Here is a 21,816-nt window from a genome sequence, read left to right as displayed (position 1 = left end):
ACCCGCGACACATGCCTAGTTTCCTTAAACGGGTCACCAATGTGAGAATGCTTTTCATTTATTACAGCTCAGTGTTCAACACCATAGTGCCCACAAAGCTCATCACTAAGCTAAGGACCCTGGAACTAAACACCTCCCTTTACAACTGGATCCTGGACTTCCTGACGGACCTCCCCCAGGTAGTAGGGGTAGGCAACAACACATCTTCCACACTCACGACGCAAGAAGTGGTAGTCCTGATCACCAACAATGATAAGACTGCCTATAGGGAGGAGGTCAGAGACCTGGCAGTGTGGTGCCAGGACAACAACCTCTCCCTCAGTGTGAGCAAGACAAAGGAAATGATCTTGGACTACAGGAAAAGGAGGGTCAATCAGGCCCCCATTAACCCACTCCACTACAGCCCGATCGATGTTAAGATTTTCAAGTTCCTTGGTGTCCACATCACCAACAAACTATCATGGTCCAAACACACCAAGACCGTCGTGAAGAGGGCAGAGACTGAAAAGATTTGGCATGGGTCCCCAGATCCTCAAAAGGTTCTACAGCTGCACCATCAAGAGCATCCTGACCAGTTGCAACACCTCCTGGTATGGCAACTGCTCGGCATCTGACCATAAGGCGCCACAGAGGGTAGTGCATACAACCCAATACATCACTGTGCCCAAGTTTCCTGCCATCCAGGACCTATATACTAGGCGGTGTCCAGAGGAAGGCCCATAAAATTGTCAGACTCCAGTCACCCAAGTCATAGACTGTTCTCTCTGCTACTGTACGGCAAGTGGTTCCGGAGCGCCGGGTCCAAAAGGCTCCTTAACAGCTTCTACACCCAAGCCATAAGACTGCTGAACAATTAATTAAACTGCCACCGGACTATTTACGTTGACCCCCTGTGTATAGCCTCGTTATTGTTATGTAATCTTATTGTGTTTTATTTTATATTTTACTTTAGTTTACTTAGAAAATATTTTCTTAACTCTTATTTCTTGAACTGCATTGTTGGTTAAGGGCTTGTAAGTAAGCATTTCATGGTAAGGTCTACCTGTTGTATTTGGCGCATGTGACAAAATGTGATTTGATGGATATCTCATTGGAGTGTGTTAAGTCTCTATATCCACTTTTTGTTGCATTTTCATTTCGAGAGGTCAATGGAGATTCTTTATTTTTCTGCCTTGGGTTTCTCAATGAAGAGCAACATCAAATCCAAAGAGCATTTATTCAAGACATGTTTTCATTTGCGCAAAAACTCTTCATAATTTGAGCCAAAAGCTGGGGCTTTGTGAATCCGTAAACACCACTGTATGTGTTTCTAAGTCAATAGTATGTCTAGGAGCTCAATACTCATATTTGTTTGTGGATTCTGCACATTCAGGTACTTGTGCCAAGTCATTGAACAGGGAGTGCGGTAGGAGAATGTTTTGTGCTTATTAATCAGTAAAGGATAAAGGTTCTGAGCGTTCTGCCGTACTCGCTCTGATTTCAGCAAACTAAGTCATTCTTCATTAATTAAAGTATATTCCAACAATAGTGGTAGATCCTCCTTTATGGTTAGTCAGAAATTGTGAGCGGCGTCAGGCCAGATCGACTGCCAAAATGCCAATAAATAGGTGGGCCTTTAGCAAACAAAAGAAAGGAGGGGTGCTCAACAACAACTGACAAAAATCATGAGAATGGCTTACAAAGAAAAAACTGTATTGCATTGTTGTGTTGTGCCACATGACAATGAAGGCTTCATATATTGTGGCTCTCCATACAAGTGGTTGTTGTGCCAGACATTAATGCTTGATGATGATCCCAGCTGTGCTCTTTGTTGTTTATCTCTCAGAGAATGAGGTGGGTGAGACTGGGCTGGATATTGCTAGCAGATTAAAGAACACGCACTGTGAGGAGCTGGTGAGTCCACCCTGACTACAGCTGACTCACAGCTACACTGTTCAAGGACTAGGCGCTTTGAGTAATTAACTAAACCTCATTATTCATAGCCGGCAGCACCTCCTTGTCAATATATATTTTTTCTCCTTAGTCTGTGGACACCAAAGGAATCTTGATTTATTTTGTATTGATAGATTGATTTCCATAGCGTAGACAAAAAATGTATAAATTGCTTAGTGAAGAGGCAGTGACGGTTCCAGTCCAAATTCATGCTATCACCAATGTGATATATATATATATTTATATATACACTGTGTGCACAATTATTAGGCAAGTCAGTATTTTGACCATATCATCATTATGCATATTTCCGAACTCCAAGCTGTATAAACTGGAATGCTTATTGGATTTAAGCATATCAGGTGATGTGTATTTGTGTAATGAGGGAGGGTGTGGCCTAAGGAGATCAACACCCTATATCAAGGTGTGTATAATTATTAGGCAGCTTCTTTTCCTCAGGCAAAATGGGCCAAAAAATAGATTTAACTGACTCTGAAAAGTCAAAAATTGTAAAAAGTATTTCAGAGGAATGCAGCACTCTTGAAATTGCTAAGATATTGGGGCCTGATCACAGAACCATCAAACGTTTTGTTGCAAATAGTCAACAGGGTCGCAAGAACCGTGTTGAGAAAAAAAGACGCAAATTAACTGCCAAAGATTTGAGCAGAATCAAACGTGAAGCTACCAGGAACCCATTATCCTGCAGTGCTGTCATATTCCAGAACTGCAACCTACCTGGAGTGCCCAGAAGTACAAGGTGTTCAGTGCTCAGAGACATGGCCAAGGTAAGGAAGGCTGAAACCCGACCACCACTGAACAAGACACATAAGTCGAAACGTCAAGACTGGGCCAAGAAATATCTGAACACAGATTTTTCAAAGGTTTTATGGACTGATGAGATGAGAGTGACTCTTGACGGACCAGATGGATGGGCCCGTGGCTGGATCAGTAACGGGCACGGAGCTCCACCTCGACTCAGACGCCAGCAAGGTGGAGGTGGGGTACTGGTATGGGGTGGTATTATTAAAGATGAGCTAGTTGGACCTTTTCGGGTTGAAGATGGACTCATACTAAACTCCCAAACCTACTGCCAGTTTTTAGAAGACACTTTCTTCAAGCAGTGGTACAGGAAAAAGTCTGCATCTTTCAAGAAGACCATGATTTTTATGCAGGTCAATGCTCCATCGCATGCATCGAAGTACTCCACTGCGTGGCTAGCCAGTAAAGGCCTTAAAGATGAAAGAATAATGACATGGCCCCCTTTCTCACCTGACCTAAACCCTATTGAGAACTTGTGGTCCCTTCTTAAACGGACGATTTACGGTGAAGGAAAACAGTACACCTCTCTGACCAGTGTCTTGGAGGCTGTGGTTGCTAATGCACAAAAAGTTGATCGTCAACAGATCAAGAAACTGACAGACTCCATGGATGGAAGGCTTATGACAGTTATTGAAAAGAAGGGTGGCTATATTGGTCACAGATTTTTTTTTTGAAATGTCAGAAATGTTTATTTATACATTTTGAGTTGTTTGTTTATAATTCTCAATTTAACAGATCAAAATAAACAAGTGAGATAGGGAACTTTACATTTTTCATTTAGTTGCATAATAATTCTGCACACTAATAGTTGCCCAATAATTGTGCACACATAGATATTCTCCAAAGAAAGCCAAAACCTCACTTTTACTTTCTTAAATATTCAGGTTTGAGGTTTATTAACATTTTGGATTGACCGAGAGCGCTGTAGTTGTTCAATAATAAAATTAATCCTCAAACATACAACTTGCCTAATAATTGTGCACCCAGTGTAGTATGCAGTGGCTGCGTTTCCATATAGTATGATGATTGACACGCGGCAATTTTCCGGTTGTGTATTGTGTACCAGATCAACCAGTCCCAGAGTAACCAGTTCAACATGCACGTGGAATACGAGTGGCAGCTGCGTCAGGATGATCTGTACGAGAGTGATGATGACCTGGATGAGAAGGTCAGCAATATTATGGTCGTGTTCATTTGGTACCAAATGGAGAAAAAAACTGAGTAAAACAGGGAGGAACTATTTGGTAAATTAACACTTTCTCGTTATTAAATGTTTTAAAATGTTTTCAGTTGCATGCCTTAATCAATACGACCCAGTCCTTCACAACTCTATGGTGTCTGCTGCGATCCTGATTCTGAGGTGTTAGTCAGAAAGATAATTTGTAGCAGTCTATTATTATTACTGTCTGTTATGACTGCTGAGTTTAGAGAGCGAGATGGAGAGTGTGTGTTTTGTTTGTTTGTTACTTACTTAGACAGGTCCAGTAAAGAAGGGCCACTCTTCTCGGCCCTTGAATCTGTACCAGACTCACACCAGCTCCTCCACCCTGGACCGAGGAGGAGGTGGACTCTTCAGTGTGGGTCGCAGGCTAGCACTGGCCCACAATCAGAAGCGGGAGGTGTACGCCAGTCCCAGCTCTCACACGCGCAGCCTGGACAGCCCCCCGCCCGCCCCACTCTCCTCACCTGCCCCGTCTCTTCCTTCTAGAGTCAAAGGTGAGTCCCACGCCCTCTTCTTCAAACCAGACTGTAGTTTTCTAGGATTTAGAACCGGACTATATCTATCCCATATTAATAATTATGTATGCATTTATCTCTTTGATGAGATAAATGCATGAATAGAGCTGGGATGGCTTTCGACAAACTCTGACTGCTTTCCCAGTTGATTCTACCTGTGTGCCTTTTACCAGGGTGGGTGAGAACCGTGTTTACTCAACCTCTACCAGGGTGGGTCAGAACCGTGTTGTCTCAACCTTTACTAGGGTGTGTGAGAACTGTGTTTCTCAACCTTTAATTACAGTTGAAGTCAGAAGTTTACATACACCTTAGCCAAATACATTTAAACTCAGTTTTCACAATTCCTGACATTTCATCCTAGTAAAGATTCCCTGTCTTAGGTCAGTTAGGATCACCACTTTATTTTAAGAATGTGAAATGTCAGAATAATAGTAGAGAATTATTTATTTCAGCTTTTATTTCTTTCAACACATTCCCAGTGGGTCAGAAGTTTACATACACTCAATTAGTATTTGGTAGCATGGCCTTTAAATTGTTTAACTTGGGTCAAATGTTTCGGGCAGCCTTCCACAAGCTTCCCACAATAAGTTGGGTGAATTTTGGCCCATTCCTCATGACAGAGCTGGTATAACTGAGTCAGGTTTGTAGGCCTCCTTGCTCGCACACACTTTTTCACTTTTTCCCATAAGCCATTTTGCCACAACTTTGGAAGTATGCTTGGGGTCATTGTCAATTTGGAAGACCCATTTGCGACCAAGCTTTGAGAGTCTTGAGATGATGCTTCAATATATCCACATTATTTTCCTGCCTCATGATGCCATTTATTGTGTGAAGTGCACCAGTCCCTCCTGCAGCAAAGCACCCCCACAACATGATGCTGCCACCCCTGTACTTCACGGTTGGGATGGTGTTCTTCGGCTTGCAAGCCTCCCCCTTTTTGGTGGTCATTATGGCCAAACAGTTCTATTTTTGTTTCATCAGACCAGAGGACATTTCTCAAAAAAGTACGATCTTTGTCCCCATGTGCAATTTCCAACCGTAGTCTGGCTTTATTATGGTGGTTTTGGAGCAGTTGCTTCTACCTTGCTGAGCAGCCTTTCAGGTTATGTCGATTATAGGACTCGTTATACTGTGGATATAGATACATTTGTACCTGTTTCCTCCAGCATCTTCACAAGGTCCTTTGCTGCTGTTCTGGGATTTATTTGCACTTTTCGCACCAAAGTACGTTCATCTCTAGGAGACAGAATGCGTCTCCTTCCTGAGCGGTATGACGGCTGCGTGGTCCCATGGTGTTTATACATGTGTTGTATTGTTTGTACAGATGAACGTGGTACCTTCAGACGTTTGGGAATTGCTCCCAAGGATAAACCAGACTTGTGGAGGTCTACAATTTTTTTCTGAGGTCTTGGCTGATTTCTTTTGATTTTCCCATGATGTCAAGCAAAGAGGAACTGAGTTTGAAGGTAGGCCTTGAAATACATCCACAGGTACACCTCCAATTGACTCAAATAATGTCAATTAGGCTATCAGAAGCTTCTAAAACCATGACATAATTTTCTGGAATTGTCCACGCTGTTTAAAGGCACAGTGAACTTAGTGTATATAAACTTCTGACCCACTGGAATTGAGATACAGTGAAATAATCTGTAAACAATTGTTGGAAAAATGACTTGTGTCACAAAGTAGATGTCCTAACCTACTTGCCAAAACTATAGTTAACAAGACACATTTGTGGAGTGGTGGAAAAACAAGTTTTAATGACTCCAACCTAAGTGTATGTAAACTTCCGACTTCAACTGCATGTACATGTAGGTAGAGTTAAAGGGACTATGCATAGATATAAAAACAGAGTAGCAGCAGCGTGAAGGGAAGGGAGGTTAATGCAATAGTCTGGGTAGCCATTTGATTAGCTGTTCAGGAGTCTTATGGCTTGGGGGTAGAAGCTGTTAAGAAGCCTTTTGGTCCTAGACTTTGAGCTCTGGTACCACTTGCCGTGTGGTAGCAGAGAGAACAGTCTATGACTTGGGTGGCTGGAGTCTTGGACAATTTTTAGGGCCTTCCTCTGACACTGCCTGGTATAGAGGTCCTGGATGGCAGTAAGCTTGGCCCCTGTGATGTACTGGGCCGTATGCACTACCCTCTGTAGTGCCTTGCGGTCGTAAGGGAAGACCCCCATGAAATGGACAAAATAGAATGGGAACATATTGGCACCGCATGAATCATACACACAATGGACAATACCACCCAATTTGGTCCACATTCATCCAAATCATATTGCAAATTTCATATGGCAAATGCCAAGTGTCACACCCCAAAAATACTATAGATGGTGAGCGCGCTCCACCGGGAATTTTCATATTGAAAATGTAACACAAGTCAACACCCAAGAGTAAAATTTTGAAAATATGAAAAAAAAATGAAAACTTATCACCCCCTTAAAAAAGTGCTTTCTGGGCCGTTTTTTGAAATTCTTTCGATTCATTTTATTTTTTTGTCAATTACACATGTATAAGAACTGTATGAACATACTTTTGACATATTTTATTGACGTAATTTTTTGGTTTATTTTTGCTTGTACATAAAGCATATATTTTCTCCATTTGCAATATGATTTCATAGGAAGTCAAAAGTCGAAGTCAAAAGTGACTTTTTTTCCCCTTTTTTTTGCCAAATGCCATTAGAAATGTCCAAATGAAATGTCCAATAATTTTTTTTTGTCAATTATACATGTATGAAAATCCGAAAACTTCCATTTTTCAAACATATGACCATTTTACACAATTTTAAAGACAAGACTCTCATTAATCTAACCACACTGTCCGATTTCAAAAAGGCTTTACAACGAAAACAAAACATTAGATTATGTCAGCAGAGTACCCAGCCAGAAATAATCAGACACCCATTTTTCAAGCTAGCATATAATGTCACATAAACCCAAACCACAGCTAAATGCAGCACTAACCTTTGATCTTCATCAGATGACAATCCTAGGACATTATGTTATACAATACATGCATGTTTTGTTCAATCAAGTTCATATTTATATCAAAAACCAGCTTTTTACATTAGCATGTGACTAGCATTCCCACCGAACACTTCCAGTGAATTTACTAAATTACTCAAGATAAACGTTCACAAAAAACATAACAATTATTTTAAGAATTATAGATGCAGAACTCCTTTATGCAATCGCTATGTCCGATTTTAAAATAGCTTTTCGGCAAAAGCACATTTTGCAATATTCTGAGTAGATAGCTCACCATCACGGGCTAGCTATTTTGACACCCACCAAGTTTGGCACTCACCAAGTCAGATTTACTACAAGAAAAATTGGATTACCTTTGCTGTTCTTCGTCAGAATGCACTCCCAGGACTTCTACTTCAATAACAAATGTTGGTTTGGTTCAAAATAATCCATAGTTATGTTCAAATATCCTCTGTTTTGTTCGTGCGTTCAAGACACTATCCGAAGGGTAACGAAGGGTGACGCGCCGGCGTGTATCGTGACAAAAAATGTCTAAATATTCCATTACCGTACTTCGAAGCATGTCAAACACTGTTTAAAATCATTTTTTCTCGTTTTTTCTCGTAAAAAAGCGATAATATTCCGACCGGGAAACCCTGTTTTCGTTCAAAGACTAAAAATCTAAAATGGACTCTTCACGTGCACGCGCGCCCGTCTCATTGTTCTCTGATCGACCACTTACCAAATGCGCTACTGTTTTTCAGCCATGGCCTGCAAAGTCATCATTCAACGTTCTGGCGCCCTCTGAGAGCCTATGGGAGCCGTAGGAAGTGTCACGTTACAGCAGAGCCTCAGTTTTCAATAAAGATAGTGTAGAAGGCCAAGAAATGGTCAGAGATTGCACTTCCTGTTTGGAATCTTCTCAGGTTTTTGCCTGCCATATGAGTTCTGTTATACTCCCAGACACCATTCAAACAGTTTTAGAAACTTTAGGGTGTTTTCTATCGAAATCAAACAATTATATGCATATTCTAGTTTCTGGGCAGTAGTAATAACCAGATTAAATCGGGTACGTTTTTTATCCGGCCGTGCAAATACTGCCCCCTACCCTAGAGAGGTTAAGAGACATTGGCGAGTAGTATTCTCGGGAGCGGTGGGCGATGTGCACGTCTAAGGAGCCTGACCAGGAGGCCGCTCCGTCTGCCCCTTCTGCGGCGCTGTTGTTTTGGGTCGGTTTCCTGGATTAGATCCATTGTCCTGGGTGGTGGTCCAAACAGAGGATCCGCTTCGGGAAAGTCGTATTCCTGGTCATAATGTTGGTAAGTTGCTGTCGCTCTTATATCCAATAGTTCTTCCCGGCTGTATGTAATAAGACTTAAGATTTCCTGGGGTAAGAATGTAAGAAATAATACATAAGCAAAATACTGCATAGTTTCCTAAGAACTCTAAGCGAGGCAGTCATCTCTGTCGGCGCCATCTTGTTGGCACGTAAAAATCGTATGTCCTCCGTTGCAACAATCACTACCGAGTTTCAAACTGCCTTTGGAAGCAATGTCGGTACAAGAACTGTTCGTCGGGAGCTTTATGAAATGGGTTTCATTGGCAAAGCAGCCGCACACAAGCCTGGGATTACCATGCACAATGTATGGAGTGGTGTAAAGGTCGCCGCCATTGGACTCTGGAGCAGTGCAAAAAGTTATCTGGAGTGATGAATGACGCTTCACCATCTGGCAGTCCGACGGACTAATCTGGGTTTGGCGGATGCCAGGAGAACACTACCTACCCGAATGTATAGTGCCAACTCTAAGGTTTGGTGGAGGAGGAATAATTTTCTGGGGCTGTTTTTTATGGTTTCCCTTAGTTCCAGTGAAGGGATGTTTTTACACTACAGCGTACAATGACATTCTAGACCAGTGGTTCTTAACCTTGTTGGAGGTACTGACCCCCACCAGTTTCATATGCGCATTCACCGAACCCTTCTTAATTGGAAAAATGTCTCTCTTCACCTTGAATTCAGCGAGCGTTGTGTTCTTGTATTGTCCATCTCCATGCAGCTTAAGGAAGTGTTCTCTTAGTTTTGCCGGTGCTAGACTAGAATTGCTCAACTTGGCATTGCAAATCATGCAGTTAGGACGCTGACTCTCATCACGTTCCGTTATACATGTGAATCCATATTGTACATATTCGTCCGACCACTTTCTTTTTTTGCTCGACATAGTTAGTATGAAGGGATTAAAATATTAAGAAAGAAATCACACGACGTACCATCACGACAGTCACAATTCGACTACTGAGCGCGCCAAATTCCCTGCAGCACAGATAGGCCAAGCGATGTTGCGTGATCACCTGCAGCCAATGATGGCCAAGCGGGGCGTGTCATCACGAATCATATGAGTCGGGTGTGTGTCTTGACCTCCGCCGAACCCCTGAGACTGACTCACCGAACCCCTGGGGTTCGATCGAACCCAGGTTAAGAACCACTGTTCTAGACGATTCTGTGCTTTTAAATTTGTTGAAACAGTCTGGGAAAGGCCCTTTTCTGTTTCAACATGACAATTTCTCTGTGCACAAAGCGAGGTCCATACAGAAATGGTTTGTAAAGATCGGTGTGGAAGAACTTGACTGGCCTGCACAGATCCCTGACACCAACCCCATCGAACACCTTTGGAATGAATTTTGGAACACCATGCCCAACATCAGGGTCCAACCTCACTAATGCTCTTGTGGCTGAATGAAAGCAAGTCTCCGCAGCAATTTTCCAACATCTAGTGGAAAGCCTTCTCGGGAGAGTGGAGGCTGTTATAGCAGCAAAAGGGGGGCCAACTCCATTTAATGCCCATGATTTTGGAATGAGATGTTCTACGAGCAGGTATCCACATACATTTGGTCATGTAGTGTACACCTGTATGCAGATGGCACTATTGTGTATGCTATTGCCCCCACGGTTGACCAGGCTTTCTCGGAGTTTGATTTGAGTTTGAGTTTATTTTTACAGGGACAGTGCACAGTAATCAACATTTCAGTAAAAGTGCTGGTTTTAGCCAGCCGGCTAATTTTCAACTGCAGTCCCTGGGCAGGTTATTAAAAACAATTACAGTACAGACAATCAATGAGCAGTGAGCACACGCAGAGCAACATAGGACAAGCAAGACATAGCATGCAGACAGAGCAACATAGCACAAAAAGCAACAAGACAAAATCCATAAAAGCAACAAAGTGTTTCCACACCTCACAAAATACAGACAACATGGAAAGCGGCAATACACAACTAGGGATTATGTTCACAAATCTGATTGACCTTTAGCCATGTCTTCATGTTTTTTGTGAAAGTGTGATAGGTGGTGCAGTTATGTGTGTCTGATGGCAGTGTATTCCAGACATGGGAAGCTCTCACAGAGAAAGCGGATTTACTAAAGGTGCTTTTCCTTCAGAATTATAGATACAGAACTCCTTTATGCAATCGCTATGTCAGATTTTAAAATAGCTTTTCGGCGAAAGCACATTTTGCAATATTCTGAGTACATAGATCGGCCATCACAGGCTAGCTATTCAGACACCCGCCAACTTCGGGGCTCACTAAACTCAGAATTACTATTAGTAAAATTGGATTACCTTTGCTGTTCTTCGTCAGAATGCACTCCCAGGACTTCTACTTCGACAACAAATGTTGTTTTGGTTCCAAATAATCCATTGTTATATCCAAATACCTCCGTTTTGTTCGTGTGTTCAGGTCACTATCCAAAGGGTAACGCGCGAGCACATTTCGTGACAAAAAAATTCTAAATGTTCCTTTACCGTACTTAGAAGCATGTCAAACGCTGTTTAAAATACATTTTATGCTATTTTTCTCGTAAAATAGCGATAATATTCCAACTGGACAACGTTGTATTCATTCAAAGAGGGAAAGAAAAAAATGGCGAGGTCTCGTGAATGTGCATCTCCAGTCTCTCTGTCACCAGGCAGTCCACTGACAAACTCTGCTGCTGTTATCTGCCCAGAGACAGGAGACGTGTTAATCCGGTTTCTGAATGCTTTAGAGAGCCAATGGAAGCCTTAGAAAGTGTCACGTAACAGCACAGATACTGTAATTTTGATAGAGATGCATCAGAAGGACTACAAATTGTCAGACAGGCCACTTCCTGCATGGAATCTTCTCAGGTTTTTGCCTGCCATATGAGTTCTGTTATACTCAGACACCATTCAAACAGTTTTAGAAACTTTAGTGTTGTCTATCCAAATCTACTAATTATATGCATATTCTCGTTTCTGGGCAAGAGCAGTAACCAGTTTAAATTGGGTACGTTTTTTTATCCGGCCGTGAAAATACTGCCCCCTAGCCCAGACAGGTTAAGGGAACTATACAGTCACCTCTCATGGCAGACCTTGTGGATGTGCTGCCATATGTTTGAGTTTTCTGTTTAACAAAAGTACTGAGTGGAGGGGGAGCCAGGCCATTTAGGATCTTGAATACAAGACATGCGTCGGTGTATTGCACAAGATTTTCCCAACTCAGGAGTTCATGCTTTCTGAGGATGTAACAGTGGTGATGGCTATTGGGCTTCCTATCAAGCACTTTGAGAGCCTGTTTGTAGACAGACTGAATGGGTTTTGATGTTGTACAGCAAGCTTGGGCCCAACTAGTCAAGCAGTATGTTAAGTGGGGGAGTATCATAGATTTGAAGTACAGTTTTGCTACCTCTGTAATCAAACAATTTCGTATAAATCGGAAATTAGCTAGGTTGAATTTTGTTATTTGAATTACCTTTTTCACCTGCTGTTTAAAAGAGAGGTTGGAATCAAGTATGATGCCAAGGTACTTAAAATCGGATACCACCCGGAGCTGCTCCCCTGACACATAGACATCTGGCTCAGTAGCATCTGTTGCCCTCATTTTGTTTCACATTGAGATGCAAACACGAGTCACTGAGCAACTTTGCAACCTGTACCAATACAGTAGTGAGTTATTGTGCAGCTTGTTGTCTGCTCTTTGCATGCACATATACCACTGTATCATCTGCATACATTTGAACTTCAGACCCAGGACAGACAGAAGGCAGATCATTAATGTACAGGCTGAACAGGAGGGGCCCCAGTATTAACCCTTGGGGCACGCCCACATCATAGCTAAGAGTGGGCGACAGCTCATTTCTCACTCTGACACACTGAGTTCTGCCTTCAAGGTCTGATTTCATCCATCTCAAAGCATCGGGGAAAAGTTGAACTTGGACAATTTTGTGATGAGAACCTCATGGTTAACAGTATCAAAAGCTTTCCTTAGGTCCAGAAACACAGCCCCAACAATGCCCCCTTTTGTCCAACAACGCTCCCTTTGCGTCAATCTGTCTTTATTGCTTTGCAGAAAGCCTTTTTTGAACTGAAGTTGGTACTTAATGTTTAAGTGATTTGGAAAATAACCTGCATTATCTGATGATTTATGCATATTTGCATATTTGACTAATTTCAGGAAACTAGGAGATTCATTTGAACGTCAACATACATTTTTATTTTTTTTATCAACATGTGTTTTTTTTGGCAGAAAGGCCTTCTGGAACATGTGAACTTTCATGTGCCTCAATAACAAACTTTTATGCCATCTGTAAATACAAATAAAAAGCCTAGTTGGTTTAGCCACGGAAAAACGCAGGAACCTTCCTGCTAGCCATGATTGGACAAGATAATGGTTGGGATAGACATACCGAGAGATTAGTTTGAATTGGCCATTAAGCACAATTCTGTCAATAACATGAGCTCCTTAGTTTGTGTAGGTAATCCTTTCTAACACTTATTTTGAAAGATAACGCATAACTGCATAAGTGTTGCTAATGCTCTCCACTTTCTGGAGGACTGAGTTTTGAAATCAGTGGAAGAGAGTCTAGCTAGTTACATTTTCAGATATACATTTCTCATTTTGTCAAAGTCCTTTTCATTGTAAATTGAACCGTGCTGTTAGTTAGCTAGCTAGCTAATTTTAGCTGGCTGGCTCGCTAGCTAACATTACGTGTATGATCTGTGTAGTAATGTTATTTGTATCTCAGAGCCATTTTCATTGCTAGTTATAGCTTAATGTTAGCTAGCTAGCTAAGATTGAACCTAGCTAGTTGGTTAGCTTTATCTACCAGCAGATTCATGCAGGGTAGTGATGTTATGAGTTGGGATTATGGTTAATTGTTTAGCTAGTTATCTACATGTCTAAACAAAATACTCCACTATGCAAGTAACCATTTCACTGTACCGTTTACACCTTCTGTATCCTTTGCATGTGACAAATAAACTTAGATTTTATTTGATAGTGTGTGTGTTAGGTTCTAAATAAACAAGAGTAAAACTTACGGACGACTAGTAAAGCTAAAACCAAGTTTATTCACACACTGGGTCAAACAGCTGAAAAAGACAGACATGTTTACGCAAGTACATATATTTATACCCTCTACTGGGCGGAGTCAACTCCTTGCACATCTAGACAGCCAATACATCTCTGTTACTAGGCAGTAACTTTAGTGGTTCCTCTCATTGGTGTAGTCATGGCCCTGCCTCCTATGTGTGTATGTCATAGCACTGTTCCTCTTCACTTCATCTGACCTGACCTCTGCCCACATTCCTCATTCCTCCCTAACTCACGGCTTTCCTACCTTATCAGTTACCTGAAACCAGACTTCTCATTTCCGTAGGATACCTGAGATTTAACAATAACATGTTCTTCCTGCACACCCTTTTCTCACGCTGTAGATTTCCATACCCTCAGTTCTAATATGGTAACATAAATAACGATATTTCATATTTCAAGTTTAGAAGTTAAGAACCAACAGTCCCCCCTTTTTAACAGTAACTCCATACTGTTATATAAACTTGGAAATCACTTATAAATTAACAAAAAATAAAACATGAACAAAATAATAAAACATGATTAACATTCACAACTGATTTGTATAAACTCTTCAAAGATAATTCGTAAAAATCCAAATAACTTCACAGATCTTCATTGTAAAGGGTTTAAACACTGTTTCCCATGCGTGTTCAATGAACCATAAACAATTAATGAACATTAATGAACGGTTGTTAAGACAAGAACAGCTTACAGACGGTAGGCAATTAAGGTCACAGTAATGAAAACTCAGGACACTAAAGAGGCCTTTCTACTGACTCTGAAAAACACCAAAAGAAAGATGCCCAGAGTCCCTGCTCATCTGTGTGAACGTGCCTTAGGCATTCTGCAAGGAGGCATGAGGACTGCAGATGTGGCCAGGGCAATAAATTGCAATGTCCGCACTGTGAGACGCCTAAGACAGCGCTACAGGGAGACAGGAAGGACTGCTGATCATCTTCGCAGTGGCAGACCACGTCTAACAACACCTGCACAGGATCAGTACATCCGAACATCACACCTGCGGGACAGGTACAGGATGGCAACAACAACTGCCCGTGTTACACCAGAAACGCACAATCCCTCCATCAGTGCTCAGACTGTCCGTAATAGGCTGAGAGAAGCTGGACTGAGGGCTTGTAGGCCTGTTGTAAGGCAGGTCCTCACCAGACATCACCAGCAACAACAAACCCACTGTCGCTGGACCAGACAGGACTGGCTAAAAGTGCTCTTCGCTGACGAGTCGCGCTTTTGTCTCACCAGGGGTGATGGTCGGATTTGCGTTTATCATCGAAGGAATGAGCGTTACACCGAGGCCTGTACTCTGGCGCGGGATCGATTTGGAGGTGGAGGGTCCGTCATGGTCTGGGGTGGTGTTTCACAGCATCATCGGACTGAGCTTGTTGTCATTGCAGGCAACCTCAACGCTGTGCGTTACAGGGAAGACATCCTACTCCCTCATGTGGTACCCTTCCTGTAGGCTCATTCTGACTTGACCCTCTAGCATGACAATGCCACCAGCCATACTGCTCATTCTGTGCGTGATTTCCTGCAAGACAGGCATGTCAGTGTTCTGCCATGGCCAGCGAAGAGCCCGGATCTCAATCCCATTGAAGCACGTCTGGGACCTGTTGGATCGGAGGGTGAGGGCTAAGGCCATTCCCCCCCAGAAATGTCCGGGAACTTGCAGGTGCCTTGGTGGAAGAGTGGGGTAACATCTCACAGTAAGAACTGGTAAATCTGGTGCAGTCCATGAGGAGGAGATGCACTGCAGTACTTAATGCAGCTAGTGGTCACACAGATACTGACTGTTACCTTTGATTTTGACCCCCCCCCTTTGTTCAGGGACACATTATTACATTTCTGTTAGTCACATGTCTGTGGAACTTGTTCAGTTTGTCTGTTGAATCTTGTTATGTTCATACAAATATTTTCACATGTTAAGTTTGCTGAAAATAAACGCAGTTGACAGTGAGAGGACGTTTCTTTTTTTTGCTGAGTTTATTTACACTTCTGAGACTTAAGGCCTCTGATCTATAATTACACTATACAGACTCTTATTTCCTCTTAGTCCCAATATTCTGGGAGAGTGTTTGCTGGCTGTTATGAATGTGGGAGAGATTAATGGCGTTGGAAGAGTATCCAACCTTACAAAACTCTGAGTCACATGTTTCTTAAACACACTGCAGGAGATGTGATGCTATTAATACATCGAACTTCCCTTCCGGTGAGGTGGCCTCTTGTATACAGGAATTTGTGTCTATTCTTTCAAGCGTTGTACAGGCTTTTTTTATATAACCTTTTATTTTGTTGACTTTGATTGTATTGCATATATACCTGACCCAGAGTTGGCTCTGAACCACTTCTCAAATGTTTTCAATTCAATTGTAGATAAACATGCTCCCTTTAAAAACTGAGAATTAAAAATAAGTATTTCCCTTGGTTCAGTCCAGAGCTACCTGAAGTCATACACAACAGAGATGCTGCCTGGGCCAAAGTTAGATTCACAGACTTGGGCCCAAGCTGACAGTCTTTCAGGTGATTGAGAAATCTGTGTGTAAAACTAGTTAAAAAAAGATCAATCAGATTATTATGTTAATAAACTATTTGAATGTACTGGGAACCCAGCTACATTTTGGAAAGCTGTTACGTCACTGAAGGGTTGGGTGTCTCCTCTTATCTCCCAAAAGAAATGAATTTAGGTTCTGGCCCTATTACTGACAAAATTGATATCATGAATGCATTTAATCACAATTTTATCTCTGCAGGCTATATATTTGAATGTATTTCAAAGCCAGCCCTTGAAAAGAGTAGTTTGGATGTTAATGGTGAAAATCTATTGAATGATACTGAAAATGCTGGTCAGGAGTTTTCTTTTAGGAAATTCACTGATAAATAAGTCCTAGATTCCACAGGGGCTGATCATTTCGAGCCTGGTCTGCTTAAGTGAGCAGCTCCCCTTATTGCTGGTTTAGTAGCCCACCTTTTTTATTTAACATTGTTATCAGGAAGTATTCCAAAAGCATGGAAATCCGCGTATGTGCTGCCACTCCATAAATTATCTTGACAACGCCCCATTTCAAGACTACCTCGTTTAGCTAAGATTCTTGAAAATTTGGTTAATGTACAACTTTGGTCCTTTTTATCTGATAATTGTATTCTTAATATAAACCAGGGTTTAGGCCTGGGCATAGTACTACCACAGCAACCACGATAGTTTAAAATTATCTTGTCAATGTCTTGGATGCTAAAAAGAGCTGTGCTGCCTTGTATATTGACCTGTCAAAGATGTTCGACACAGTTGATTTTTCTGTTTTACTGAGTTATCAAGAATAGACCTGGAATGGTTTCAGAATTATTTTAATGACAGAACTCAGGCCATATTGACAGATGGGGGTTAAATCTTAATTTCTTGAGATTCACAAAGGTCTTCCTCAGGATTTGATTTTGGGTCCATTATTGTTCACCTTGTATATTAATGACATGGGAAGCAGTGTTAATACTTGTAACATTCATCTCTATGCAGATGACACAGTGTTGTATTCCTGTGCCACCTCAGTGCAGCAGGCCATTCGTGAACTTCAGCATGACTTAAGTACAAGTGTTCAATACAAGTAAAACCAAGCTCATGCTGTTCTCTAGGTCACAAAATGTTGACCCTGAGAACCTGCATATTTGCTCTTCAAATGGAGCCCAGATTGAGCTTGTTTCTCAATATAAGTACCTGGGTGTCTGGATTGATGACAAATTGTCCTTCGTAATGCATATAGAAAATCTGACTAAGAAGCTAAGATCCAAGATATTTTTTTTTATTTCAAAATAAATCATGCCTCAGTATTGAAAATAGGAGAAAGATTGTTCAAACAACGCTTCTCCCTGTATTTGACTTTGTTGATATTGTTTACATGCATGCGGCAAACCTCTGTTTTGAAACCCATGGACGCAGTCCTCCATTCCGCAATACGTTTTATCACAGGCGACAATTTTAGGACTCATTGTAATCTGTATACAAATGTGGGATGGACCTCTATGTAAGAAGAGAGCTGCATTCTCTTATTTATTTACAAAGCAATCTTCCAGAAACTCCCTCTATGTAACTTCATTAATTAAGTTAAGATCATAAGTTACCAAACCTGTTCTCAGGAATGGATAACACTAGAGATCCCTCCAGTCTCCACAGTTCTTTTGCCCCTAATCACTGCAGTTAGATGTGCTGGTGCCACTCAGGCAGTTTAAATTATTGATGGAGGACCACTATGTAGTTGAATGGGATTGCTTTTATTAAATATGTTAATTTTGGTTTATTGTGTGCTGAATGTTATTGTTTTATATACATGTATGTTATATTATTTCCATTTTATTGTAATGTATACAGGGCTCTCTTAGAAATTAGATTTTAATCTCAATCTGACTCCCAGTTTAAACGTTAAATAAAATAGAAATGACAACACTATCTTTACTACTCCCACCATGATCAATTTGTATTTGTCACATACACTTGTTTAGCAGATATTATTTTGGGTGTAGCAAAATGCTTGTTTCTAGCTCCAACAGTGCAGTAATATCTAACAATACACACAACCTAAATGTAAAATAAGGGAATTAAGGAATATATATATATATAAATATAATTAGGATGAGCAATGTCGGAGTGGCATATACTAAATACAGTAGAATAGAGTATATAGATATGCGATGAGTAAAGCACAAATATGTAAACATTATTAAAGTGGGCAGTGATTTCAAGCCTATGTATATGGGGCAGCAGCCTCTAAGGTGCAGGGTTACGTAACCGGGTGGAAGCAGCCTAGTGGTGGCTATTTAGCAGTCTGATGGTCTTGAGATAGATGCTGTTTTTCAGTCTCTCTGTCCCAGCTTTGATGCACCTTTACTGACCTCTGGATTATAGCAGGGTGAACAGGCAGGTGGCTCAGGTGGTTGTTGTCCTTGATGATCTTTTTGGCCTTCCTGTGACATCGGGAGCTGTAGGTGTCCTGGAGGGCAGGTAGTTTGCCCCCGATAATGCGTTGGACAGACCAGACCACCCCCTGGAGAGCCTTGCGGTTGCGGGCGGTGTAGTTGCCGTACCAGGTGGTGATACAGCCCGACAGGATGCTCACAGTTGTGCATCTGTAAATATTTGAGAGTCTTAGGGGCCAAGCTGAAATTCTTAAGCCTTCGCAGGTTGAAGAGGCGCTGTTGCGCCTTCTTCACCACACTGTCTGTGTGGGTGGACCATTTCAGATAGTCAGTGATGTGTATGCTGAGAAACTTTAGCTTTCCATATGCTCCACTGCGGTCCCGTCTATGTGGACAGGGGTGTGTGCTCCCTCTGCTGTTTCCTGATGTCCACCATCGGTTCCTTTTGTTTTGTTGATGCTGAGCTGAGTGAGAGGTTATTTTCCTGGCACCACTCTCCCAGGGCCCTCACTTTCTCCCTGTAGGCTGTCTCATCATTGTTGGAAATCAGGCCTACTACTGTTGTCGTCTGCAAACTTGACGATTGAGTTGGAGGCGTGAGTGGCCATGCAGTCATGAACAGCATTGAACAGCATTCTTACATAGGTATTTCTCTTGTCCAGATGGGATAGGGCAGTGTGCAGTGCGATGGCAATTGCATCGTCTGTGGATCTATTGGGGCAGTAAGCAAATTGAAGTGGGTCTAGGGTGTCAGGTAAGGTAGAGGTGATATGATCCTTAACTAGCCTCTCAAAGCAATTAATAATGACTGAAGTGAGTGAGTCATTTAGTTCAGTTACCTTTGCTTTCTTGGGTACAGGAACAATGGTGGACATCTTGAAGCAAGTGGGGAGAGATTGAATATGTCCGTAAACACCCCAGCCAGCTGGTCTGCCATGCTCTGTGGATGCGGCTGGGGTTGCTGTCTGGGCCGGCAGCCTTGCGAGGGTTAACATGCTTAAATGTCTTACTCATGTCGGCCACTGAGAAGGAGAGTCGCTCTGGATAAGAGCGTCTGCTAAATGACTTAAATGTAAATGTAAATGAGAGCCCACAGTCCTTGGTAGCAGGCCACGTTGGGGGCACTGTGTTATCCTCAAAGCGGGCGAAGAAGGTGTTTAGCTTGTCCTGAAGCAAGACGTTTTTGTCTGCGACGTGGCTGGTTTTCCCTTTGTAGTCCGTGATTGTCTGTTGACCTTGCCACATACGCCTCGTGTCTGAGCCGTTGAATTGCGACTCCACTTTGTCTCTATACTGACATTTTGCATGTTTAGTTGCCTTACGGCGGGAATAACAAGTGTTTGTATTCGGCCATATTCCCAGTCACCTTGCCACGGTTAAATGCAGTGGTTTGCGCTTTCAGTTTTGTGCTAATGCTGACATCTATCCACGGTTTCTGATCTGGGTATGTGTGACGGTTTCTGATCTGGGTATGTGTGACGGTTTCTGGATCTGGGTATGTGTGACGGTTTCTGGATCTGGGTATGTGTGACGGTTTCTGGATCTGGGTATGTGTGACGGTTTCTGGATCTGGGTATGTGTGACGGTTTCTGGATCTGGGTATGTGTGACGGTTTCTTGATCTGGGTATGTGTGACGGTTTCTGGATCTGGGTATGTGTGACGGTTTCTGGATCTGGGTATGTGTGACGGTTTCTGGATCTGGGTATGTGTGACGGTTTCTGGATCTGGGTATGTGTGACGGTTTCTGGATCTGGGTATGTGTGACGGTTTCTGGATCTGGGTATGTGTGACGGTTTCTGATCTGGGTATGTGTGACATTCAGTTTACTTCATAGTAGTCTCTATATTGTGCAGTTAGCAGTCCTTCCTCTCCTACAAGCTATCCCCTGTATCACTATACACAGAGGAGTGGTATTGTTCCCCAGATACTCTCTAATACCACTTTCCTTAATTTATGAGCCATGCAGATCTCCACCCCAGTCACATTCCATTCCGCTTTCCCAATAACGTTAACGCCTTGGTTTTTGGGACTCCACATAATACACTGATGTCGGTCCTGCCAGACTCTGCAACTAACACCCTTATGCAAACAGTCTCAAACACATGCCCTGTATGTACTTATCCCCGGCTTCAAATACATTTGCACATAAATCATTCCATCTAACCCATATCACGTTAGTCACTACTGCTAGTCCACTTATATAGTTATAAACATACTAGAACATGCTCAAGTCAATTAGTCAATATCCAACAATCCCTCATCTGGAACAGTGATCACGCACATGTTCCACAACACCTAGAAAACATATTGACTTGGACAGGGAAGAGTGAAAATGCATGTTTAGTAATTTCACACCACCCTTGATTCAAATGAGGTTGGGGACAAGAACCATGCATCTGTTCTGTTCTATGCCATTTTCCTTCCTGAGGAAGGAAAATTATGTGGATATATTGAAGCAACATCTCAAGACATCTGTCAGGAAGTTAAAGCTTGGTCGCAAATGGGTCTTCCAAATGGACAATGACAAAGTTGTGGCAAAATGGCTTAAGGACAACAAAGTCAAGGTATTGGAGTGGCCATCACAAAGCCCTGACCTCAATCCTATAGAAAATTTGTGGGCAGAACTGAAAGTATGTGCGAGCAAGGAGGCCTACCAACTTGACTCAGTTACACCAGCTCTGTCAGGAGGAATGGGCCAAAATTCACCCAGGTTATTGTTGAGTGTATGTAAACTTCTGACCCATTGGGAATGTGATGAAAGAAATAATAGCTGAAATAAATTATTCTCTCTACTATTATTCTGACATTTAACATTCTTAATATAAAGTGGTGATCCTAACTGACCTAAAACAGGGAATTTTTACTCTGATTAAATGTCAGGAATTGTTTAAAACTGAGTTTGGCTAAGGTGTATGTAAACTTCCAACTTCAACTGTATCTCCTATTCTCTACCGTACCCACTTCCTGCCTTTGTCCCTCTACATAGACTACTTCTCTATAACCTATCGTACTAGTACATGGATGTGCCAACATCTTCATATACCATATAGCCTACAGACACTTAGTGAGTGAAAAACG

At 42.0% G+C, this 21,816-nt stretch overlaps 1 protein-coding gene across 1 annotated transcript in view; it reads left to right on the top strand.

Annotated features, from left to right (window-relative positions):
• unm_sa1614 (un-named sa1614) overlaps positions 1 to 21,816 on the top strand; it is a 119,680-nt gene that overhangs the window by 76,187 nt on the left and 21,677 nt on the right. Inside the window, exons 20-22 of the mRNA XM_029695093.1 lie at positions 1,826 to 1,893; positions 3,818 to 3,919; positions 4,227 to 4,467. Coding sequence (XP_029550953.1) covers positions 1,826 to 1,893; positions 3,818 to 3,919; positions 4,227 to 4,467 — 411 coding nt within the window. The remainder of the gene's footprint in view (positions 1 to 1,825; positions 1,894 to 3,817; positions 3,920 to 4,226; positions 4,468 to 21,816) is intronic.

Source organism: Salmo trutta, chromosome 16 (assembly GCF_901001165.1).
Source record: "Salmo trutta chromosome 16, fSalTru1.1, whole genome shotgun sequence".
NCBI classification, from domain to species: Eukaryota; Metazoa; Chordata; class Actinopteri; order Salmoniformes; family Salmonidae; genus Salmo; species Salmo trutta.
The sequence above is the reverse complement of the archived record's forward strand: the minus strand, read 5'-3'. Positions and strand labels throughout refer to the sequence as shown.